Genomic DNA, 27,561 nt, shown 5'->3' with positions numbered 1-27,561 from the left:
TTGAATAATAAACCCAACCTCACTTTGCAGTAAACCCGTCTACCAGGCATCCATAACATGGAAGAGCATATTTTAAAGATCCCATCAGGCCGTACTTTGGCGCTTCGCCAGTGTTTGTACCAGGATTACAGCCAGTCGCAGCCAGTAGCCACCAAAAGGATAAATCAAACATTTATCGAGTTATTTCCACTTGATTTACTTTGGCCCGGATAAAAATGCTTAGTTTGGGCCTTTCGTTTTCGCGCTCAATTTAGTTTTTACAAATGTTTTGTAGAGTTTGAAATGTTTTTTTGTGCAAATAATTGTGTTAGTCATGTTTTCTAGTGGATTTATTGGGAACACATTGTTGGGAAATCTAGTTGATAAATTTGGTATCATAATCAGATAAGTCAGATATGTCTGCGGTTAAGTTTGTGGTCACCCTACTTACCCAAATATTCTCAATAAGTAGGTATAGATAGATGGAGGTTTGGCTGCTCTGGAATTTCATTACCCCATCTGGATCCCAGTAGACTGCGGATGCGGTGCGCCACTAACCATTTTACACTGCGGTGGATTCATGGAATCCTGGTACCCGAAACATGTGGTGGAAACTGAATAACGGTTATATTAGGTACTAGGGTCCGGCAACGCTAACTTTATAACAGAAACAAGTGACAACTCCTGATCTATCTTATTTCTGAAACGTGCGTCTTCTTCTTTTTTATTTATTTAGGGATACCATATTTGACCAGTTGCAAAGTTCACATTATCTAACATTCCTGTTACTGAGAAGGTGAGAAGTAATTACAATAAATAAAATTTAAGAGTAAATATAATTCGTCTAATTCCTGAAAGTCTCTAAGGATATTTTTCTATGTTTAAATATCTGATACACGACAGCGGCAGTGGTAGCTCTTATAATAAAATTATAACAAAGGGCCCACTGTATACTAAAACAAAAACATACTTTATTTTTATTTCACGTCACTGAAAACTTTTAAACTAAACGAGGCTTAGAGTGAAAAACTCCACAGTTTTTTTATATTCCCGATAGGGACCCAGAAAGCTGTAAAAACAGTTTTTAATTTAAAAGCGTTGTAGATACATAGGTAGGTAGGTACTTTACTTAATTTGCAATGTTGGTGACGAAGTGGGTCGCGGCTTAATTTATGAATTCTGCCCGTCGTAGCTCAGAATAATAACTTTCCGCGGTTATAATATCTTTGCCGCTTACGCTCGCTGGGCGAGTCCGTTTCAGTTCAGGAATCATCTGAAAATAAAAATAATAATTTATAGTTCTATACAATCTTAGTTAGTTAGTAAAATTACCTATAAGCATTAACTTATATATTACTAGCGTAAGGACAGGCCCAACCGTTCTAGAAAATGGCACCCTCGCGTTGGCCCTAAAATCTCATAAATCGGTCATAATTTGTATGAATTAGGGCCAGCGCGCAGGTGTCATTTTCTTTTGACAAAACGTTCTGACGGGCGTATCCTTTGCCTATAAGGCCTTGGTCTCCTATTTACGCCGTAGATCGCGTCCAGCGTCACGCCGTAGGCCGCGTCATGATGCTCACTATAGAAATGTACTGATGCGGTCTCCCTCACACGCCGACGTTGGCGCGTAGACATAATGAACATTGTGACGCGGCCTACGGCGGTGACACTTGACGCGACCTACGGAGTAAATAGGAGACCCGGGCCTAAGAGTTTTGATGACTTGGCAGTCTGACTTATGTTTTGGTGATGTTTTTCGGCCAGTGTCTTCATAGTTTACGAAGACGAAGTTTGTGTGATGTGACCTCCCACTTATTTTATTCTAAAATGATATTTTTTTAAATCCAATTTATTTAACGAATAAATTCCTAAAACCATCTTGCAACTTTGTTTTTAATATTAATTAGGTAGAACGTACAACAAGCCTTGACAAAAGTTTTTCTGAACCAATTATTTGTTATTTAGAAAATAATCAGATTTCGGGCAGCGGCAGGGCTCTTAAATGTACCTTTAACTTGTTTTCAACTTTTATTCCACGAAATGCTCGTTTTGAAATCATTACCAAGAAACTTTTTAACAAAAGCAAAACTTTTATTTATTTTCTATTTGTTTAATTTTAACGACATTTTTATAATTTGACATAATCTACTGTTTTTAATTTTTTATGTTTATACAATTAAAAACACAATCCTTTTTAATCGACCTAAAAAGATTGGTGAGATTAAAGGATAATTTAATCCGTTTGGTTTTGGGAAAAAAGTGAACATTGAAGTGTTGTTCGTGTAATACTGAAGTAACAAACAAACTAACTATACATAAACCTAAACTGGCAAACGTCCTACTAAACCTATAATAATATTTTTCATGCTACCTAACTAAGCGGCGAACAGTTTGCCTACTAGGAACGCAGTTCTAACATTACGGAAGCTAAAAAGAAACTACTTATAGCGATAAGTTACGATACCATACACTGCAATAGGTAGGTAAGCCGGCCTGGCCAGCAGGTGGCTATCATTTGGGATGCAGAAACAGTTTCAAAGGCGAGTGCGGCCCACGACAGAATAGTGAGCAGGCATTATGCAAACCGATGTTGCTAGTCTCTGTAGAGCAGGTGTACTTAACAGATCTGTCTCTACAGATAGATGTAAGAAGTTTTATCAATGACCGGGCAGAATGTATTCAATTTATCTAAGATATTATATTATGATGTATAATTTTATGTTCGTAATGCATTGGACTATTAAGGTAAGCGTCTACCTTTTGCCCTCGTACGCAACGGACGCATAGCATTCAGTATTCTTTGTATAAAAATTCACACAAGTGCGTCCACTTCATCAGCATTGCTGACGCCTTTTCACCATACATTTATTGCATCTGTTTGGGCCGATAGGTGGACGCTTACCTTACCTTTACGGGCTGTGAGCTTGTATTCTATGGTTGTTTAATGGCAACAAAATGGCCGCTATTCGTTCCAAAACCAACTGTCCGACACGAAATCAATCAAATCGCCCGCCTCCATTATTTGATTGTAATCAGCCACGCTATATTTGCCCTATGTTTAATTGGTGCGTGTTGTGTCGTTAGTGTTTGAAAAGCCAACGTCCATTTAATGTTATTATTAGGCTCAACATAATTGTACTACATTATACTATTATTTGTCTATAAAATTAATATTGTAATTATCTTGAATTGTACTAATTATAAAACATACAAATGTGCTTATACCTTATCCGTCTGCAATTTGACAGATCCATATAATTATATATCCGTACTTAGGATTATCGATTATTGAATGGGCGATGATGTTACGAATATTATTATAGCAGGTACTATAGATACAGCTTAATCCTTTGACCAAGGTCTACTAGTCTTTGTCACAGATTATGAAAGCTAACACGAAGATAAATAACCCAAACACAGTAAGGCAAGTCAAAATTTTATCTTATTGAAGTTTGAAATCAGCCAAGACTAACGTATCGATTGCATGATAAACCTCCTTCGTTAGCTTTTAGTTGAGGAATTTGAGGAATTTTCCAGATGAAATTCCAACGTGTAGTAATTTTTATTTGTCTACTTTTTTCTCATTGGCGCGTGTCACTCGTTCACGCGGTGCGCAGAAGATTAAGGAGTTAGTGGCGAAGCTGAGCGAGGAAAACGGCTATCCTTCGAAGAGCCAATAACTCTTAGAGATAATGTCCCCCTAGTACTATCGGAGAGACTTGGTAGTAATTCAATCGTTTTCAATAAGAGTTCAACTGATTTATAAAAACAAATGCTGGATAAATAACACCAACTTCATAAAATATAAATAAATACATTTTGTAATTACATAATAGGTCATGAGACGTATTGCCGTTTTGGAATGAGTACATTGAAGGAAGGGTACACAATACACATCTAGACACTTATGTACCTGTAAGTATATACGTATAAGTTTCGTAATTTCGTTTCTGTTTGTGTACATAATAATATAAAGAATATTCCATCTAGAACCTTAATGTGCAGGTTTCCAACGCTTGAATTTATTAAATTTAACTCCTTACATAAGTACAGATATAACCCTCTATCATAAAGACTTTAAATTGCCTTCCTCGGGCTCGCAAATGTTTGTCACTTCAACATAAGTACCGGCAATAATAAATGTTATCTCGGGCCTCTTAAAAAGAACAAACTTTATAGGTATCTAAGCCTTTCATTCATAGCTCCTGCTTTTCACTTGTAGGTGAAAAGACAACCTATGATTTTAGTTTCTAAATAAGTTACGTTACGTTTCTGGGCTAGGTAGTAAAAGTATAGTTTTCTGACACTGATAACATTTATTCAGATCATGTACAACATGCGTTAGGTAAATTTGATTACTAATCATTGCAGTTACCTGTGCTAACTAGAAAACTTATAAAAACGTAACATTTTCATAAGCGGTTTTTCCAAAAGCGACAATGCAATGTTTACTGTACTAGTTAAAATAACATAGTAATTAAAATCAAAAAGAATTATTTTAAAACACCTAAAAGTGAATTCTTGGTTCTATGTACTAGACTAGATCATTGTTCCGCTCTAAGCTATATAAAGCACACACTTTGTGAACGACATCGACTTCAGACACTTTAAAGACACTTCAGGTTCAAATGGGCACTTTAAGATGATTTCTTTACCACCTCACATAGCTTATGAAGACAGTAAATCTATCCATTTACGAGAGCTGAGTTAGTGTATATTTTGAAGGATTTTGGTTAGCCACCTGGTCCATAAGGCGGTACTCATTCTGCCCACACGACCGCACGTAGATGCGTTTTATGTCTGGTGTGCGTGAGATATTTTAAATTTAAGTTCTTTTTAGTTTTTAGAAAAAAATATTAATTTAATTTTTCTCTATGACCCAATTAAAGGAATACATAGACTTAGCAATCCACCCTGTATACACACTGAGATACTCACAAGCAACGTTCGTAGGTAATTTTTTGTAAAAAAATATACATTAATGAACACCAAAATAAACGCTTCAGAATTACAAGAAACTGCGGCATTATAAGTAAATCAATTGGAAAGACTTACCAAAGTGTATTTAATGTAATTTCCGACAAGCCCGTTTCACATTGAACGTTATAAAACGCCGTGTATTTCACAGACGAACGACCCAATAAATATTTACGAGTGCTATTAAAGATTTTTCCTATAATTTATTTGATGTCGTAAACAGGTTATTTGGTCCCCGGCTCAGTAAATACCTGAGTTGGATTCCGTCCTGGGCCCCAGTAGCACTCGCTTTATTGGATTTTAAATTGTCAATTGTTGGCAATACTTTTCACGGATTTGGAATGAAAATAGAAAAGTTGAACTTAAAAATGACTGGTAACATTTAATACCAACATTCATACTAAAATGCGAAGGTTATAGACAAAGCTATTAAAATATAGGTAGGTACATGTAATTATAATGCACATTTATATAATATATTCAATTTTGCTTCTACCTCATTACCAATATTTGCATGGATATATTCAATTTTGGTACCTTATTATCAATGCATAAATAAACGAACCTTTATATAGGGTAAAACTGCCAGTTATTGGCCATCGCTAGTTACTGGCCACTATAAACTTAAAAATCATAAAATAAGGAATGAAGCATCACCTGCCATCTGTGTTTTTTAATAGAACTTTGTTATCTAACTGACTTTGATTTTAGTACAATTTTTTGCCACTATGAAAAAAAGCGCCATACTATGCCGCCTTTTTCTGACAGTTGGCGGTCGGACTTCCGCGTGTACGCTTCAGAGTAACGTATTTCTTAACGAAACACATTTCTTCAAAATTGACATTATTGGTGATTGAACGCAATTTAAGTGATTTCTTTAGCATATTTGTATGGTCTTAATGGTAAGTTTTATTAATATATTATAGTTTCATGCAATTACCTTTGGGAAGGTGAGTTTTTGGAGGTGGCCAATAATTGAATCAATATATTGCAAATTTTCTGTTACTGGCCGCCTATGCCAATAACTAAATAAAAATGCAAGTACTCTTTTTAGATGAAAATCGACTGTTTTCACAATATTTATAAGTTGTAGTATCGTGTGGCAAAATATCACGCACTTTTATCAATAAAATTCAGTTACTGGCATAGGTGGCCAGTATTTAGTGGTGAAGTGGCCAATATCCGACCGATGTATTTTGTTACAGTGCGCAAACCATCAGCAACGGGATGCCACCTAAATGAAGACAGAATTCTTCAGATGACTTAAATAAAGCCTTCAAATTCATAAAAGACAAGACAAGACATAAGACAATAGAAAGTAGTTTTCATAAATTCAACAATATTTTATTGAAGGATATCGATCGACGAACCGTCTTGCCCAAAAGCTCGACGAGTTTCAGTCCCCAGAGCAAGCTGGGTTTCGAAAAGACTTTAGTACAATAGATCTACACAGCAAGGCAGATTATACAGAAGACCGAAGAGTATAATCAGCCTCTGTGTCTAGCCTTTGAGGACTTTGAGAAAGCTTTCGTCTCCATCGAGACGGGCAGTTTTGGACTCCTTGGAGAGATGCTAAATCGACTGTCGCTATATCGGGGTGTTGAGGTGTCTATACAATGCTGCTACTATGACTGTCCAAGTACAGGACCACAAGAAAAGACCTATCCAAAGGCAACGAGGAGTGAGACAGGGAGATGTGATAACTGAAGACCGATGCATTAGAATATGTCTTTAAGACGTTGGACTAGAACGGACACATGTCACACCTCCGCTGCGCAGACAACATCGTCAATATGGCAGAATGTCTGCCGGAACTCAGCTGGATGCTAAGTGGCCTAAATGCTGCTTCCCAACCTGTAGGCATACTAGGCATCCCTCAAAGCCTGAAGATAAAAGTCTAGTCAACCACTGCATCCTGCACGGTGATGACGTATGGTGCAGACTGGTGCACTGATTTAAAGTGCACATGCTATGGAGAGAGCTATATGCTTGGGGTTGCTCTGATAGATCGTATCAGAAATAGGGTTATCTGTCAAAGAACTAAGGTTACCGACATGACATATAGCTGTCAAAATGTGCTTAGATAAAATGGCAGTCGTATCTCCCGATTCTGCCGAAGAACCGATAACCGTTGGGTTAGACGAGCTCTCGTATAGAGACCACGAACAGGCAAAAGCAACGTGGGACGCCCTCCTGCCCGCTGGACCGACGATCTTAGGCGGGTAGCTGGTAGTGGCTGGATGAGGAAGGCCGATGACGAGGACCGAGTGTTATGTTTGGGAGAGGCCTATGTCCAGCAGTGGATGAGTATTGGCTGATGATGATTCTATGACGATGAATAAAATACGCACGTACAGCGTCGGTAGATCTTGCTTTGCTTGATTGGTTGTATGTAAAGTACGCAGTAACGGTGTTTATTAAGTAATTATATAATTATGTATACAAAAAACATGTAATTGTAAATGTTATATTTCCAGTATTTTATTCTTAGAAAGTTGATGGTTTTTTTTTTATTTTTGAAGTTTAGCCGTGGTTAATATTAGGTATTCTGCAACTGATTTTAGTAAAGTTTTTATTAAAGGAGACAACAATAATTTCTATTTTTAGAGGTTTAAAGCTTTTTTATAAAATTATTTTCTGTGGCCAATAACCAGCCTATGGATGGCCGGTAAGTGATTTTTTTGGCCAATAACTGCAATTTTACACAGATTTGCAATAACATATATTTTTTTATTGGTTATAGTTTTCTAAATATATTATTGATTTACTGCGAGGCAAAAGTAGCATTTCTAGATTACATTCATACACCATCTGTCAATTTTGGTTTAACCTGTATGAAATAATTCAGCTTTGAAGTGGCCAATCCGCTTAGTTGGCCAATAACTGGCAGTTTTACCCTACCTACTCTGAGCCAGAATTTATTCAAAAATAATTTATTATACAGGCGAAACCGCATAGGGCCCAAAAGGGACCCCGAATATGTAATGAGTAGTGTAAATATTAAATGAATTACTTACCAAAGCAATATTAGCTTTTTTTATACGGCAGCAAAAAATCTTTTGATCCATGAGGAAATCATAAATAGCTACATGTTATACCTATGTATATTTTGTTGTTGTTGTTGTTGTTGCTGTTCCTATGGCACCCCAGAGGTGCAGAGGGTCTCCACTAACGTCCGCCACTTCCGCCTATCTTCGGCTGTACTTTTGGCCTCGCTCCAGCTTAGTCCAGCGGCTCGCAGCTCGTTTTCGACGCTTCGGCGCCATGTCTGGACAGGGCGTCCACGGGAGCGCTTGCCATTTGGTGGCCTCCAGTCAAATGCTACGTTTGCGGCATTTGTAGCTCCTCTTCGTACAGTGTGCCCAATCCATCTCCACTTTCGCTTCGCAATTTCCTTGCCGATGGGAGATTGTCGGCACAGCTTCCACAGATCTTCGTTACGTATTGTCTTCGGCCAGAAAACGCGCAGGATCGATCTTAGGGACTTATTGACGAACACTTGCAGTTTGTTCGTCAGCCCTTTCGTCACTCTCCACGTTTCGCAACCAAAGAGCAATACGGACTTCACGATGGAGTCGAAGAGGGAGATTTTTATCCGCCTTGTGAGCACATTCGAGTCCCAAACAGGTTTGAGCTGGGCAAACGCAGCCTTCGCCTTCTTGATCCTGCTCTCTATATCCTCATCTGCTCCTCCCTGACGGGTGACCGTGCTTCCGAGGTAAGTGAATGTATCGACCGAGTCCAAGCGTTGGTTATCGAGAATTAAGGCGTCCGAGGTTTTAGCCTTGATACGCATATCGACTGTTTTGCGTCGGTTTATTCGCAGACCCATTACTCTGGCTTCCTCCTGCAGGTGTACGAGTTTCTCTTGTAATAGGTCGAGAGTTGGCGAAATCAACACTATGTCGTCCGCGTAGTCTAGGTCCTCTAAGACACCTGAAGCCCAGCTTATGCCTCTCGGGATAGCAACCACGTTCCTCATCACATCGTCAAGGAGAATAACAAATAGGAGCGGTGACAGGAGACATCCCTGCTTGACGCCAGCTGAAATGTGTATTGGGGCCCCAAGCTCTTTTTCATGTACGACCCTACATGTACTGCCCTCGTATAGCGAGCGTATAACTTGGATGATGCAGGCTGGTATGCCTCTGCGTTGTAGACTTGACCACAACGCGGTCCACTTCACGGTGTCGAAGGCTTTTTCGAAGTCTACAAAGGCCAGAAATAGCTCCGACTGCCATTCGACACATTGCTCAATATATAATGTATATTTTGTACTCATGTGTTATTCTGATTGTATTGTATTATTGTGAGACCTGCGGTGAGTTTTAATCCTGAAGCAATGAATTCTTTAGAAATAAGGAATTTAAATACAATAATTTTAACACATGCTCTTATCTTTACCGTAAAGGAAAGCATAATGTGGAAATCTGCATATCTAGATTTTAGTGATGTAACGTAAAAATGCATGGGACTCATTCAATAACGGCGATACGGCTCGCGACCTATCGTGAGTAACAATGTACAAAGAATAGCTGATAGCTTCCTTGCAAGTCGCAATCGTCCGACTCTTCGGGGATTACCTACATTCGTATATAATCTACTATCAAAACACCTTATAAAAATCACATTAAAACATAGCGACAGTGTGTTGAGTTGTTGACTGAAGGCAGTTCACCCGGAAACGGCAATCGAGCAACGGCGATTAAATATTAATATCTGATTGGCTGGGCAGTGGCGCATTACGGCCACCGCATCGGCCAGGCGTGACGTCACTTCATGCGACCTGCAACTCTTTGTTGTGACGATTGAGATAATGCAATTAGTGGAATTGGTCAGATTTCGAATTTATAAGTAACGGGCAATTAAAAGGTTCCACTTTGAAAAGCAAAAATTTACTCCTAAACAGAAAAGGCTAGCTTAATGACAGTTTCTGCAACATTAAAGTACATTTAATAGAGCATCAAGATATTACCTACTAAAAACGGTATTATTTTGTTAAAACTTTAAATTAAACGTGTGAAAAACTTGGGGTCGTTTGGTGTCGGCATTTTGTGAGTGGAACTATTTCATTGCCCGTGAGTGTAGTTGAACAATCGACAAGCAATTTTATTTACATGAATGAAGGGGTAATAGAGGTGATTGGAAGTGACTTTATGCCTTGGATCTAAGGTCAATCTATATGTCAATGGGTCAATCCGATATTTTCCATTGTACCCCAATAACGTGGCATAAGCGCTCTGAGCATACTTAATTATGATTTTGTTTATGATAGACGGATGTTTCCGCAAAAATGTTATGTTTCTTTCAAATATGTACGTACAATTTCTAAATCAAATCAAACACACGCTAAATCTTTTGTGGAAACAATACCGTATACTTTCTCTTCCATATGTTTAAATTTCCTACTTCCACTAGAAGAGAGCATTACGTCATTAATAACAGCTTTCATTCGTTTAAGTGGTCTTATACGTTGTGTATCTGTGTGTTGCAGGCGACGCGTTCGTGTACCGCGACGGCTGGGGCGGCATCAGCCTCATGTTCGCCTCCAACCAGACCACCAGGACGCTCATGGCCAACACCACCTTCGTGAGTATTACTTGTATACTCATCATCATCATCATCATTGTATATATAAAAGAAGAAAGTGACTGGGCATCAACGGACAGCCCAAACGGCTCAAATTCAATCATGAAACTTGGCACGTAAGTTCCTAGGTACTCGTAGTGTAAGTGAGCACTAAGAAAGGATATTCAGAAACTCCACCCCTAAATGGTTAAAATAGGGGATGAAAGTTTTTAAGGCGAAGCAAAGCTCGCGGGAACAGCTAGTTAATAAATAAATAATAAATATGTGGGGACAACTCACACACGGCCATCCGATGAACCTGTGATATGGATGTCGGACAGCCGATATATGTACACAAAAACGTAGATTAGATACATATTAAATTGATAAACGACCACCAGACACAAAGCAAACACAAATACTCATCACACAAATGTTATGCCTGGGCGGGATTCGAACCCGCGGCCACAAGCTTTGGAAGCAGCTTCACTACCATCGTTATTATCAACAGCAGTCATCCACTGCTGGAAATAGGCTTTTTCCAAGGAGCGCCGGAGAAGCCTGCTGGGTCTTTCTCTTCCAGTCACTAACGGCTACAGTTAAGGTCGTCTTGGAGAGCATTAAACCATTAAGTGCATGTTTAGCTGATGTAACTCTAAAAGAGATACTTAGCTAATATTACTTTCACTAGATTGCATCACTGAATTGATGTAAATAGCAAATGCAAAACACGCGCATATAAAATTTTTCATTTTGAAATCCCACCTCTCTCTGTACATAAATGGAATCATCAAACACAACCCAGCAACTAAATCATAAAACAGTTTATAATAAACTTGTTGGTACCAGGGTGACATACAAAAGGCGGAGTTGTGCTAGGAAACTGAAACAAAACAAATGAACTTCGCTGTCGGGTGGTACTAGGTGTTCATAACATAATCAAACAGAAAGTTCCCGTGTCTATGCACCGGCACTTTCGTCATAATTGCTGAGAGAACTCTTTGGTTTGTATTCGCTTCTTGTTTAACTTGTGTGCTAAAGGAGAATTCGGTTTGCTAAGTATAATGAAAAGGTAGACATGGTGTACCTATCGTACCAACGGCAACGTCTGCAGTGGTATGAATACCATGAAATACAAATGTACCTCATAACAAAAAATAACTATTAACTCGGGTTGTTACTAGAGATCCATAAGTAGCATAATTTTTTTTTTTTTGGATCGCATCATTTTTCTCCGACCTTTAGCAAACTACTACGCGGCTACGACGTAGCTCGTAGCCCGTAGCTCATAGCTCGTAGCGCTACGAATACCCTTCTATTCGTTACTGGTAACGATACCGTTGATAGACTTGTGTATTCGCGTGTATGATTAGATTGATTGGAAACGACTGAACCGGGTAAAATGAGTTTTTTATGGAGGTACTATCTACGCTCGTATTACGTGTTATATCTACGTTGACAGAGCTACGCTGCCACGGATTTTCATATTTTCTTATTATTTTATGGGGTTAAACAAACGACAAAATGTTCCCTATTACCATATCATACAGTCACGTACACTTCTTCTTCATAAATTTAAGAGCCTTGCTCTTGTCGTTGTAGTTCCCACCACCGCGGTCTGTGACAAGATTCAGATAACTAAAAAATAACAAAAATAGTTCCCATGAACAAATGACAACAAAGCATTTGGAGCTTGTCTTTACCACACCGGACCAATAGCGACCAACCGACATGATGAACGTATGTCGCTTGCACGCCTTAGAAATTTCACTTACACCTTCAAGCTGACCACCTAAGGCTGTTTTTAATTGTTATCGTGCGGATTTCAACAAGCACGCATGACACCCGCAAGTGTTATTTTCATACAACTAGGTATTTAATGTAATGCGTGGAATACGCACGCGGGTCGCGGGAAAATGGCGTGCGATCCTGCATGCTTGATCAAATTCGCAACATAATATGTTGCTAAAGTGACACTATTAAATTGAATATTTCCTTGAAAAAAGGGATTAGATCCTTAATTAAAAATATAATTTAAATTTTAGTATACTTTAGAATAAAATTCTCAATTTACAGCTAACGAGCCATAATTTTACATTACATCCATACGAGTAAACACACAGTCAAAATCTTTAAATGTCCTGCACAATTTGCATTTTTGGCTTAGTGACGGTATTGGAATAAGGGTGCGATATTTAAAACACGATAAAATATGCCTTTTGTAACAAGTGTTGTCATTCGCAGAGGGTCCTGGAGCCAGCCTCATTCTGGCTGTCAGCCGACCGGCGCTTTCTGCTGCTGGCGCAGGGGGTCCAGAGGCTGCACCGCTACTCCTACCTGGCGCGGTACACCGTCTACGATATACTCACCACGTAAGTTTTGGGGGCTGGTTTAATCTTATTGTGTATAAGGCGGTTTTTAACAGCATACGGATTTCATCTCGCACGCGGGATGGTTCGCCATTCTCCTGCGTCTCGCGTGCATATTCCACGCGTTACAGTGAATACTTGTATGAACGCGTGCGAGGCAATCCCGCGTGAGTGATCAAATCCGCATAATATTAAAAATAGCTTTAAGATCTAAAGTTCCTCGTCAGTAATATCTGATCTTTAAAATCCCATCTTTGTTTGTACCATTTCCCATCGATCGCGTTCATTGTTGTAGAATATATCCCCCTTATTCATAAAAAAGTTAATAAGGGGGTTAGACTGTAATTTTAGGCTTTGTATACTTTCAATCTCGAGACACTTACAAGATTTTCAGCTCACATCTTTTTTTACAAGCGGCATTATTGACCCTTTTTAGCCCTTGAAGCTTATAATATGTATTTCACTCAGTAGTATTTACATAACAAAAGTATGAGTGACATCTAAACAAACTAGACACTTTATATAACACCATAAAAGCCGAGCCTTCAGGCGTGCAGTGTTACCGAGATCAAACTGTCTCACCAGGATACCAGGACTGTATAGATAGTGATCAGACATGACAAGTGAGCGGCGGGTGCTCTCCGTCAACCTGCCACATGCAAAGCTCTGATCCCCTGGTGGTTGACAGCTTGACAGCTGACACAATATATTATCTGGCTGGGCTGAAGGTTTTAGGAAGTAAAAAAGGTACTTCGCGATCTATAAAAAGTTAGGTACTGGAAAGAAACGTAAAAAGTAAGTTACAAAGGGAAGTATCTAATTACAGTTCATGAAATTTATTAATGTAAGTTACACTTATGTATGTTTAATTATGACAGTGGCGGCAAGCATTAGTATGTGTATGATTCCAGTAAATAAGCAAGTACAAACATTATCAAACCACATATTCCGCTACTGCGAAAATACCAGGAACACATAAGACCGCAAGAAGTGGTTGAATCTACAGGTAGCTTCTAGACAGCAGTGAGGCTAGTCCAGTATGTACCAACCGCATAAAATTAATCACTGTCCAGCCCGTACGAGTTCCAAGCATTTCACCAGGAAATTGGACAATTTTCGCTGTCTCTGCGAGATTAATTTCCGGGAAATTGTATTGCTTTGCTGTCCGTCCGTCCCGCTTTATGTTTTAAAATTTAATTTCACGGCCCCGTACGGCTGTTACACAAGCTGTTTGTAAACAGTGCGAGGTATGTTTGCTGTTTAACGTGATTTTAAGTGTCGAATGTCGAGAATATCTCGGGCTGAGTCAGCTGGGTTGCATTTCCTAACGCGCTTTGCATTTGTTTTCATGTTAACCAAAGTTTTATCATGTGTGCCTGTTACACATCTTCATAAATTGTCCCCCGTTAGCGATTATGTAATTTCTCCGACCATTCAGGAAAAAACTCCTCGATCCTGCCATCTCCGTTTCTTAATAATTCACTATAATTGTGATTATCATCATTAAGATTAAGAAACCTTTGCCAGTTACAGATAAAATCGGACATAATTTCGTCATTTAAATATAACGGGGAAAAAGGATAAAGTATTTTATCCATTCGTCAAAGTCACCGTCCGTCGAACAGATTAACTCGGCTAAACACTTTAGGATTGTGCAAATTATGTGATTACTTGCTCCACTGAATTCCATTTAAACTTCAGATTTTACGATTACTTTGGAAGTGGAAGGTGTTATATTTTCAGGCTGAATAATTAATGTTGTAGCTTTGGTGTTATTGTAAAGAGAATAATTAAATTTGAATTAACTGTGTACAGTGTAAAGTTATACGACCAATTATTAATATGATCTTCATAACAGAACTCGGCTGTAAATCCATACTGATAAACTAAAAAGCTTATTACCACTGTGAGTTTAAATAAAACTATTGTAAACCGAAAGGATATGACTCATGAGTTCACACGCGCACAGAAGTAGTGCCCTTAGGCTCGCATAAGGTTATAAAGGGCAATGGCCATTTTTGGCTGAGCTTAGCGACCGTGCTTTATAAAGCTAGTGTGTTACACCAACTTGCTAAAACTAGCAATAAACACCCACCTTTCTCCCGCAGTGAATCCTACCCCCTAACCCCGCTGCCCGACGAGGTCGGCGGCGGCGTGGCCACCGAAGGCCCTCTCCTCCAATACGCCGCCTGGACTCCTAAAGGCCACGGGCTGGTGACAGTGCAGCACAACGACATCTACTACCGGCCCGCGCCGCGCTCCTCCACCGGCTACCGCGTCACCGACACCGGCGCGCCCGCCCGCGTCTACAACGGCGTGCCCGACTGGCTCTATGAAGGTGGGTTCCTAACCTCCTGTATGTGTGTCTGTGTATCTGTTTGTGGAAGCGTAGCTCCCAAACGGCTGGACCGATTTTCAATCGGGTTTTTGCGGGTCGTAGGTAAAGTTACCCCGCGTGTTATAAGCCATATTTTATCAAAATCAGTTTCGCATTGTTTTAAGCCATACTTATTTTGTTAAAATCTGTTTAGCAGTGTCTCATAGGTAATGTTACCCCGAGTGTTTTAAGTCACATTTTAACAAAATCAGTTTAGCATTGTTTCATAGCTAATGTTACCCCGAGTGTTTTAAGCCATATTTCATCAAAATCAGTTTAGCATTGTTTCATAGCAGACGACTGAATGGCGTAGTGGTTAGTGACCCTGACTGCTATGCCGAAGGTCCCGGGTTCGATTCCCGGCTCGGGCAAATATTTGTTTAAAGACAGATATTTGTTTTTGGGTTTCGTAAATTGCGAAACCCGTTATAAGGCTCTGGATATAAGCCTCCTAGTCTGCGGCGGTGGTCCAGTAGCCACAGTGGGGCGGGGGCGGCTGGTGCCGGCAGCACAACGACATCTACTACCGGCCCGCGCCGCGCTCCTCCACCGGCTACCGCGTCACCGACACCGGCGCGCCCGCCCGCGTCTACAACGGCGTGCCCGACTGGCTCTATGAAGGTGGGTTCTTAACCTCCAATGTCTGTGTGTCTGTGTATCTGTTTGTGGTAGCGTAGCTCCCAAACAGATGAACCGATTTTCGATTTTGTTTTTTTGTATCGTAGGTAATGTTACCCCGAGTGTTTTAAGCTGTATTTCATCAAAATCGGTTTAGCATTGTCTCATAGGTCCTTACCTATGAGACAACGCTAAATTACCGCGAGTGTTTTTAGCCATATTTTATCAAAATCGGCTTAGCCATTCAAAAGTTGTGCGACTTTTACGGTTAAAATCCGGGGTTTTCTAGAAAGAGGTTAGTTTACTAAGAAACTTGTAAATAGCGAAACCAGTACTATAAACCCTGGACATAGGCCTCCTAGTCCTTGGCGGTGGTCCAGTAGCCCCAGTGGGGCGGGGGCAGCTGGTGCCGGCAGCACAACGACATCTACTACCGGCCCGCGCCGCGCTCCTCCACCGGCTACCGCGTCACCGACACCGGCGCGCCCGCCCGCGTCTACAACGGCGTGCCCGACTGGCTCTATCGGTGGGTTCTTAACCCTTGAGGAAAAAGAGGGGTGTTTTGAGTTTAACGTGTCTGTGTCTGTATCTGTCTGCGGTAGCGTAGCTCCCAAACGGCTATACCGATTTTTAGGTCATAAGCTTATAGATAATGTTACCGCGATTGTTTATAGCCATATTTTATCAAAATCGGTTCAGCCGTTCGAAAGTAAATACGTCTTTTAGTGTTGAATTTCGGGGAATTTTAACGTTGGTTAAGATGAGGGAATATCAGATCGTATATAATAGCCACTGCTAGAAATAGGAAGGACTACCGGACTGGCTGTATGAAGGTGAGTTCTGAGATAATTTAGAAGGAGATGAGGGAGTATCACAGCTACCTCCTATTTCTAAACTCTCTCAATTCTCAATCATTTATTGCATCCATAAGTTTTACAGGTCATGTCTTTCAAATGTTGTCTGGTAGAGATGGCTATAACCAATAAGGCTGACTTTTCTACATTTTTCCGTATCGTATCTTAATAACTGCTGGACTTAAGAAGGAGGTTGTTCCAAAATAAATTACTTTTGACTAGCTGAATTTTCTTGCTAACTCATTTCTATGTAACAAAATATATAGGAAACAAAATCACTGGCTTTCACAGAACCTAATGAAGTGAGTCTTACAAAATAACTGAGTTACCCGGAGAACATTTTCTGGTAGGAGCTTTGGGGCCATGGAATGAGCGAGGAAAATGTACTCCTTAAATTAATGCCACAATTTTATATGAAAAGGTATTTTAATATAATAATAATTATTATTATTGTTTCATCCATTCAAATGTTATTAGTTTTTCTATGTATCGGTTTTGATCTTGGTTCAGCATACCAATGTCTATAATTTTTTCACATAATATTTTTTTTACAATTCATATAATTCCTTAACGCCGCACCCCTGGCCTTAAATTCCAAAAACATTCTTTACCACTTTACCGGGAGGTGCGGAGACTATTAAGATAAGATTTCCGTCTGCCCGAATTAAAAGTACCAGCTTCATACTCGTAAACGAAAATTGTCACTCCCCGCCCACCTTGGGACGTGAATTCCTCCCGGAACACTTTAACAGGCTTTCGCCGCACTCCTGCCGCCCTGGTACCTGGTAGTCGTCATTAAAAAGGTCGAATTAAGGAAATCTAAAGCATTTATCATTTCCAACGATAAAAGTTGAGTTAAATGAAGCCGTTGAGTACAGAAGGTCTCTGTCGGGTGGTGTCTGTTTAAAAAGTAATTTATTTGGATCTTGATATTTTTAATGGATTTCGTCTGATTCCACGCTAATGGCTGAAAGTTGGCTTTAACCGACTTGAACAATATTTTTTGTTGAGTAATGCCCTGGAAGCCTGAAAGTGATCTAAGTATTGGGGGTCGAAGGGCACCTAAGCGCGATGAGATGGGTCAGCGGGTCGAAATCTGAAACTAATAGAGATTGAGTGATATTTTTTTCAGGCAATTTGTATTTACCGTCACTTGCTACTGGATTTAATATTAGTAATTGCAATATATTATGCGTACGTTATTTAACTATATTATAGTTAGGTATTAATGTTTATACTCGTTTAATAAAATTATAATATCAATTATATTTATAAGTACCTTATATTCTAAAGTTACATAATATATCATATCATATCATAATACGAGTATATCTATAGTATTTAGAGCTTACTAAACATAAAATTATTCATGCGAAAATGTTCTCTATGATTTATAACTTGTATACGTGACAGATCTGATGGCCAAATCGGGATAGGGGAGACCGGGGCAAGATGAAGTTCGGGGCAGAACGGGAAGTGAGCTTGTGAGCTCGTATAGTAATCGTGTTCGGAGCGGGGATAGTGCCATTTGGAAGATCTTTGCTCTCCGCTAGTGCGTCCAAGCAGAGAAAATAGGTTAGCACTCGTTTTTGCGTTTCAGAGAGAAACAAATGATATTGCAAGTATTCTTACGCGATATTTGTTTCGAAAACTGACATGCAGACACGTAATTACCTGTGTTAATGTATTATTTTAATCCTGAGCTTATTATAGGAGTCCAAAACATTAAATACAAACCAGATTTATTCGCCGGTTAAGTTTGAGAATAGAATTATTTCATCTTTTTACCTACGTGTGGATTGGGGCAAAATTAACGGGGCATAATGGGATACTATCCCATACTATATAATATACATACTATAATAGAAAAAAAATAAAGAAACCTGGAAAAGGGACAGCAAAGAAGATGAAAAAGACAACTGACAAGGAAAACCTGCAGAAAAAGCATCAAACCAAAAGGTACAAAAAAGAAACAAAATCGGAAGATAGTTCACCCCAAGAAGAGGATGACTGTGCTTTCATCTATTGTGGGTACTTATATACTCTGATTCAACCGAAGGTTGGCTTATCTGCGGCGTCTGCCACGGTCGGGCGCTCATGTGCTGGAGTAGATGAGGAGGACGAAGTGGCACACATTTGTCTACCTGATTAAAAAGCGTACTCGTTTTGCCCCACAGCGATTCCCATCTTACCCCAGTCATGGGGCAAAACGGGAAATTTGCCGAGTTTATGTTTTCATTATTTGCCCAAAAAAGTTCTGTGATTTTGCATGCTACAACGTTTAATTATAATAGAGAAATGTATAATGGTTACCTCTTATGTTTAAGAATGTTACTAAAGAGCTAAATTTTCCTTGTATAACGAGTTTTGTCTTAGCTATCTCATCTTGCCCCGGTCTCCCCTATAGTACGTATACGTACGGAACCCTAAGACGGTCAGATCCGTTCATTTTTAACTTACAATTTTATTGAAAAGAAGCAATCTGTCAGTATTCCATTAGAATATTGAAAAGGGATTTTTCATTCAGGCAAATATCTTTTGTTATTATTTTCAAGATTCCGGTCTTTTGAAAAGGAACTGACCCTTTACTTTTGTCTGCAAAACGATAGCTGACTGGGCATTGAAGTAATTTAATATTCTACTTGGTTTTTTCAATCGATGGTTTATTATTCCTTCGTTCTGCTATCTAATGGATTCCGATTTATAAAGGCGTTTGAGGAGCTGTCACTTTAAACGATAAGACCAAATTTTCATTTGAACCAAAGTTTTTCAGAATCATGAGTTAACTCACCTACTTTCAGCCCACAATATAGCACTTTTACAAAAGTTAGTATAGTTAAGAAGAAAAAGTGGATTGAACAATTTAGCAGTTATTTTTGCATTCCAGTGTACATAAACTCTGCCCGACCCACAGAACAGGAGCCACGGAAGCAGAAGGATTCGCTTCTGACCCATTTTTCTTGTGACTGCACCGCGCCTTATTGAAAACGATCAGGGGGTCACTTTAGCTTGCGAAAAACGAACTGTCGAACCGCTGTCTGCTGCGCTAACGACAAATGTATCTCGTTGCAATAAGCCCGCCGATTACATGACAATAGCTTAGTTTATTAGGGTTTGTAAAGGTAGAATACAGAATAACCCTTCTGTTACGTTTGTGTTAAGGCCGATAACTGAACGGAGGTTGACTTTTCCCGGTTTACTGAAATCGCAGAACATAGAGATGGCTTGAACTACACTCAGTAGCAATGAAAATGTTCCAATTACAAAATTTTTACACCAAAATAACCCTTTTATTAATATTTAGGAATATATTTTGAATTGTAAACGAGCGACAGTTTCGGAAGTGTTTTTTATGATTAATTTTCCTATAAACTCATATTTAACTTATCATTTTATAAAGCAAAAAATTATCAACTCCTACGAAAACTTTTAGCTGTAGGCAGAATTTATAATAAGTTGCTTTTAAATTGAGATAGATGGCGGTTTCGGGGCTATTAACGTTGTAATCTCTCGAGAACAGCAGAATTTCATGAAGTTTCAATTTCTCTTATTAATAAAACATTATCAATCAGTGCCTTTGCCTTTATACACTGAAATTCATCAGAAGATTTCACGATTTGATTTAGTTCTACATTTTTGTACCGTATTTATTTTCAGAATTCGCTCTCATGTACGGTTAGCAACGTATCTTTTGTGTGTGTGGTGTGGAGTGTGGACCGTCATCGTATATTTTTTTGTGAGCATTACTCATTTCTCTTGTTGAAAAGTCAGCCATGCGAAGTGAGCGCTGTTTCCTTTTTTGCCTAAATTTATGGGTTAGTATGATCTGGGACAAACAACAAAAAATATGAAAAGTACTGAAAATATACAATGTAATAATTTTGTTGCACCCAGCTGTTTTATGTTATACGTTGCATATCGTAATATTCAATGGTTTGACACCTTAAAATACTTCGGACATGATGGCCAAATATTATCTACATTAAAATTTTAAAATCTCTTAACTACTAACGTAACCACGAAAAATATTAGTACCCTGCATTTAATTGTTTTATATTGTGACTGTTTTGCCGACAGTACTTACCTTTTATACAATTTAGCATCGTAATGGGAAAGGCGCAAGTGTAATGAAGCTTGCTACTCGTTGTATTTCATATTATTTTTGTGAACCGAAAAATTGAAATTATTTTCTTCTCATACCTACCTTGTCTTGTAGGTATAAATATGGTATAAATAAAGATAAGCTACAGGGTACATTTTTGTAAGCGCACTTCTCGAAGGGAGATAGGCACGACATACTGAATAACTTTTATGATATCAATATATTATGATACCAACTCTGAAATCGTCAATAAAAATAAAAAAAATAACTACAGAACGTCTCTCGTCTCTGTCTTATCATCCTATCTCTATATCTCTATGTACTCCCACAATATAAACTCAATGCTCCCACCCTATTTCAATTTCCATATAAATGAGACGCGATGTTTTCGGCGGGAAAAGAAGGTAAAGGAAAGACGTAAATTAAGTGATGACAACCGGATATCCGGTGCAGATTACCCAGCCGGAAGCTCTTGATTGATTGCCACTTGCGTGCACTACTGCTGTCCTAGTACATTTGTAACGTTGCGGAGCAATTAACGCGAACAGGATAATGTAGTGGGACGCCCCTCGATTCACTGGATCGATGGCTGCTGCTTGTGATCAGATGAAGAGGCTCCGGGGTCAGGCCTATGTCCTGCAGGAGCCTTTTTTTATGATGTTGATCAACCACTTACTGTTATTATTCGAAGAGTTAGTTATTTCACCATGAGAGCTAGCCATAGAACAACGCGGACTCGGGTGTACCCTCGGGACCGTCATAGCAATCTTTCTTGATACAAAAAAGTCTGCCAATTTTTGCGGGGGGAAATTTTACCGTTTACCATGATTATGTCTCATGGGACATATCATTATGAGTTTTAATTCCCAGCAATAAGGGTTACGTGAAGTGACATTTAATAATGAACACAGTGTCTTCATTTTTCTTGCCAATGGATGTAACAATTATCGATAAGTGTTATCGATGAATTCGAGGACATGGGTTAGAAATACTAATTTAAAATTAATTAGGTATAGTTAAATTTAATTAGGAATGATTAATACACGAAGTCACCCACTTTTCGCTGTACATTTATACTCACGTGATAGGTCGCGAGCCGTATCGCCTTTTTTGAATGAGTACAATGCACAGAAGTTGTCCTGTAAGTGGGCAACCCGACGGTCAGATGCTTTGAAGCCGCCCCTTCGGGCGGCCTCTGACTCTGACTAGGCTTAACGACTGCAGCCGAAGCAACCGGGACCCACGGCTTGACGTCCCGTCCGAAGCACGGAAGCGTCCAGAAAAGAACCATTTGAAATCGGTAACTCATGTTGTACCTACCATGGCTGACCGTGTCAGTTGTTGCTTAACCTCAGTGATCAGTTACTATTACTGAATCCAATTCGACTACGGACGCTTATTTTATTTTTATTTTATTTTATTTTATTTAGAAAACCAACAGCGTTTTACATTGTTTACTTAACATAACATATTACTTATGATAAGGCTAATTATAGGTTTCCCTGGAATACATTAAGATGTAAAGGTGCACATTTTACTTAAAAAGTACTTAAAATCTACTGATCAAAGAGCAATAATAAAAAGCAAGCAATAACTTATTTTGTAGGTAGGAAATTATAAATATATATAAAAAATAGATATGGATGTAAATATATAATAGAAACTTAACTAAAAATAACGAAAATAGTTATATACATATATAAATACTATATACATAAATACTATATTACACACATATATATACATATACTAAGAATATATACAAAATTATATCATATCAATAAAAGCATAACAAATTAAAAATACATAGGGTAACGTAACGTACCTAGGGACATTTTCGACTACCCCAACTTTGAATGAAGCTATCGCAGCGTACAACTAAGGTATTAATGTGAAATTTTGTTTATTCGGTAGGATATATAATCTATTATCACTAGTATTTGTGCTAAAGCTTTAGTGTGGCCAGATTTTATTAAATTAAGATAAAAGTAAAAAGGCTTGTTTTGACCCAAGGTACGTTACACGTTTGTACCTTGGGACACTGTTTCCTATAGCTTTGTACTATGGAAAATGCAAACTTCTAAATAACGCCTTATATCTCTGTTCTTATTGATTTACTGCATCTCTCTTCTGTCTAGTTTCACTCTGGCACTAATAAGAACAGAGATATAAGGCGTTATTTAGATGTTTGCATTTTCCATAGTACAAAGCCATAGGAAACAGTGTCCCAAGGTACAAATTTAATCGTGTCCCAAGGTACAAAAAAGCAATATTTAACCAAAACTTAAATAACTTTATTTTTAATTAATAGGAATCTTTCAGATAATTGCCATGTCATAAAATTAAATAACTGAAAAGTTATACGTGACATCCATGTCTTTATTTTGAGCATGCTTCAATGAGATAAAGCAACACAAAAAACTATACAAAAGCTACTTTTGACTCCAAAAAACTTCATATTGTCTTCAACACACACTCGATTCTGGTATGATCACGAGACTCACTAGTTCTACCAAGCGAGTAAAATACTATACCTAGGGTAGAATTTTAATGTGTTTATTTAGCCGGTTTTTAAAATACAATCAATGTCCCGAGGTACAAGCGTCCCAAGGTACGTTACGTTACCCTACATTAAGAGAGTGATTGATAAAATAAACTGTAAAAGCATGAAGTCAGCGGAAAAACCATGAAAAATAATATCTAAGGTGAACTATACATTTGCACATACAATAATATATAAGTGACTACTTTTAAAAACAAACTAAAAGACAATAACGCCATGACTGCAGCAACAAACCAAATACTGTAACTTTAGTAACATAACAAAACGCTAAGACATGCTCGTGAGATTGGTGATGTGATGTTTGAATACTGCTTTGTTATGTATAAATAGGTCAATATCTTTATATTTCTTATTGTAAGTGCGTGCAATGCGGACCAGCGTGGCATTGGCGGCATAGTTAGTAGAGCGGTAGGACGCATGCAGCAGGGGCGTGACGCGAGTGCGGCGACGCGGCGCGCACAGCGACACCCGCGCCAGCAGCCCGGGGCAGTCCACGCGGCCGCGCAGGATGTCATACAGGAGACACATGTCGAGCACGGTGCGTCTGTCCTTTAAGTTCATCAAGCCATATTCACGACAACCACTCTCATAAGAGCCCGGAGAGTTCCGGAAACGATAATTCAGATGGTTGACAAATTTCTTTTGAACACGTTCAATCTGATCTTTGTAACATTGGTAGTCAGGTGACCATACAGGGCTCGCATATTCTAAAATGCTGCGCACGTAAGAGCAATACACCGTTTTAAGGGATGAAATATTTTTGAAATGGGCACAAGCACGTAATGTGAACCCTAAAGAGCGGTATGCTTTTTGAGTAATATAAGTAACGTGGTCTGACATAGACATCTTAGCATCTAAATGAACCCCCAAGTCACGAATAAGACTGCATCTCTGCACATCTGTCCCGTTAAAATTATATGTAAAAGTTAAGGGTTTTATTTTACGGGTAAATGATATACACATACATTTGCTAGCATTGACTGTAATATTGTTAGATGAATAATAAGTGCAGAGGTTGTTCAAATCGTTTTGAATATTAACACAATCCGTGTGATTCCTAACTTTACAGAATATTTTCTTGTCATCTGCGTACAACAAGTGTTCAGAGAAGTTAAAGCAATTACCTATGTCAAACAAGTACGCGTTGTAAAGTAGGGGACCCAGATGCGAGCCCTGAGGAACACCTGTAGGTATCCCAACAAAGTCTGATCTAAACCCACCAACCACTACCGCTTGCGAGCGATTTTCAAGATATGACGCAACCCAACTATGACCTTTTTTGTCGATTAATACATATCTACATACCGGTACATCACTATTGCATTTTTTTCACATTGGTTGCTAGGAAACAGCTAATAACAATAAACCATGACCAAATCTGTGATCAAATCCGGAATCCGGATATTCTATGAATTGAAGCTGTCATTTTAGTATGTAAACAAATCATTTTCTATGAAACTAACGCATTGCCAACTAGATTGAGTCTAGTGAAAATTGAGACTGCAACTAGTTTTTATAAATCGGTGGGCCTTTCTGGCCTACTACCCCGCCAGAGGGGAACGTCTGCCTATTTCGTCTCCAGACCAGAGCTAGCAGCCTAGCACAAGTAGGGCTCATTAAACCTACGTAATAAACAGAAGTTCTAAAATTCAAGTCGGTCTGCTTACTATAAAAACGAATGCACATATTATAATATATTAGGATATTAGTAGAAAATTTTAAATAGGTATCCGATTATCGTCGACAAAATGAATTCTCATTAATCAGACCCAAAAAACTATTATTTTAATGATATCTCATTCACTACACAGTACTACACACGTTCTAAGTACATATGTTTGTCTATATTCTCACCAAAGCATTGTCCTTATTCGTGGCGTGTTTTCAGAATATCTTCAGGAGAGTGCCTGACATTTTCTTGAAACGGTTTGTAGAGCAAAAAATTGCTACAATAATGGTTCTTTATATTCTTAGACGAGTCTGAATTTCTCCCGTGTTTAATGCCAAAATGGGTAGATGTGCTTTGTTCCATAGCAACTACACTCAAGGGCAATGAAAAGGTTCCACTGAGAAAATCACCAAATTACTCCTAAACGGAAAAGGCTAGCCAATGTAAAATTAATGACTCTTTCTGCAACATTGAAGTACATTTAACAGAGCAACAAGATATTACCAACTAAAAACGATGATATTTTGTCCAACATTTGAATGGACAACATTTCATTTTCTTTACCCTATATTTTTTTTAGTTATTCGGAAAGTTTATAGAAAATTAGTGGACCCGTATTTTTTTATTTTGTTTATACATAAATTTTTACATGTTATTTTTAACTTTAAAGTTAATTATTTTAAAACCGGAAGTGACGTCACATATTAGGCTCAATTTTTATTTTTGTTTATTGCCTGAGTCTCGAAAAAAAACATAAATGACACTGACAAGTGACATTTAAACTTTGTTTACATGCCAACCAACAAATGGGTCATTTTCAAATGACCTTGATATTTCTAATGATGGAAAGTAGGTACTTATCATGTAAAAACATAAGCAGAAGCATTTTTTCAGCTGTGTAGGCGGTGGCATGCTCTGGGACATATTATATAGAGGTCATCTCTTAATAATAAATAAAAAAAAATACTTAGAAAGTGTCAGAACAGAATTAATGGAAATTACCCAAATAAACAACAACGTCACGATAAAACGTCAACGTCAATCAAAAATGAAAGTGACAGTTACTTTGTTTTTAAATCTATAGGCTTTGATCATCAAAATGCATCGCACCTGATGCATGACGTCATCAGCACTTTTTTACTATTTTATGATTTTCTCGAAAATGATACATCCAAAAAATACAAAAACATTTTATTTGTGGCCTTTAGAGCTAAATCTCGAAATGGTTTTCGATTTATAGCAGCTTTAGTTTTTTGAAATGTTGTCCATTAAATCTTTTAAAAAAGTGGGGTGAAATCAAGCTAACTCATTGAAGCCAATGATAACAGTAAGTGGTTGATCAACATCAAAAATAGTTCCTTACAGAACATAGGCCTGTACCAATAGCCTCTTCATTTAATCACTAGCAGCTGCCATCGATTCAGTGAAACGGTCTTAATCTGACGAAATCTCCTTTACAAAATATCCAGTATTGTATAGGTACTAAGTAACGAAATTCTCTCGCAAACTCAGCACAACTAAACTAACTAAAAATAATAATTAAAAAAATTAAAAAACCGACTTCAAAAAACCACTAAAATGTAAGAAATAATATAAGGTTTACACAAATTCTACTCGTATGAGACAGTACAAATATACCTAAGCAGGAACTGTTCTTTTTTGATGTTGGTGCGGTGACAAAGTAATCTGAAGAAATATGGCACCAACTTCAAAAAAGAACAGTTCCTGCTTAGGTATATTTGTACTGTCTCATACGAGTAGAATTTGTGTAAACCTTATATTATTTCTTACATTTTAGTGGTTTTTTGAAGTCGGTTTTTTAATTTTTTTAATTATTATTTTATTTAATAGTTTTTAGTTTATTTGTAATAATTTTCAATCAAAAGTAAGGTGCAAATGATACCAAAATGTCCTACTAATCAATACGAATCATTCAAGCCTAAACACGAAGTAGTTGCTATATACCGTTGAGGAGTTCCCCTGACTGCCTTCCGTTTCCATCATCAGATCAGCTCATGGTCACCATCATATTTTTTTGTTATAAGAACTATATTTTACGTTCTTAATTTCATTAGAATCGGTTAATATGTGCCCAAAATTGAAATTCATACCCTGTTTTTACCCCTTTACCCACCCTTGGGGGTGAGATAAAATTCTGAAAAAAAATGGGACCACCTGGAAGCTCAACCCAATACAACAAAAAAAGAATTTACAAAATCGGTTCATAAACGGCGGAGTAATCGGTGAACATACATAAAAAAATATATAAAAAAAAAAAAAAAGATCCCGACGAATTGAGAACCTCCTCCTTTTTTTGAAGTCGGTTAAAAATAAACATTACACGGTGTCAACGACCAGCTATAAACAAGATATAGGTTACAGCTGCATTCGCAATGTGTATTGTATTATTAGATCTGTCACATGTAGGATGTAGGCAACGCTATACAGGGTGTTTGTTTGACATCGGGTTGCAACTTTTTTG

General features: G+C 38.2%; 1 protein-coding gene across 1 annotated transcript in view; it reads left to right on the top strand.

The window, feature by feature from the left end:
- LOC105390966 (inactive dipeptidyl peptidase 10) overlaps positions 1 to 27,561 on the top strand; it is a 135,043-nt gene that overhangs the window by 89,943 nt on the left and 17,539 nt on the right. The window contains exons 4-7 of the mRNA XM_048628095.1: positions 10,454 to 10,548; positions 12,772 to 12,899; positions 15,005 to 15,131; positions 15,792 to 15,894. Of these exons, the coding sequence (XP_048484052.1) occupies positions 10,454 to 10,548; positions 12,772 to 12,899; positions 15,005 to 15,131; positions 15,792 to 15,894 (453 nt within the window). The remainder of the gene's footprint in view (positions 1 to 10,453; positions 10,549 to 12,771; positions 12,900 to 15,004; positions 15,132 to 15,791; positions 15,895 to 27,561) is intronic.

The sequence above is a fragment of the Plutella xylostella genome, chromosome 20 (genome assembly GCF_932276165.1).
Source record: "Plutella xylostella chromosome 20, ilPluXylo3.1, whole genome shotgun sequence".
NCBI lineage: Eukaryota > Metazoa > Arthropoda > Insecta > Lepidoptera > Plutellidae > Plutella > Plutella xylostella.
Note: the sequence above shows the minus strand (reverse complement) of the source record. Positions and strands in the feature narration are given on the sequence as shown.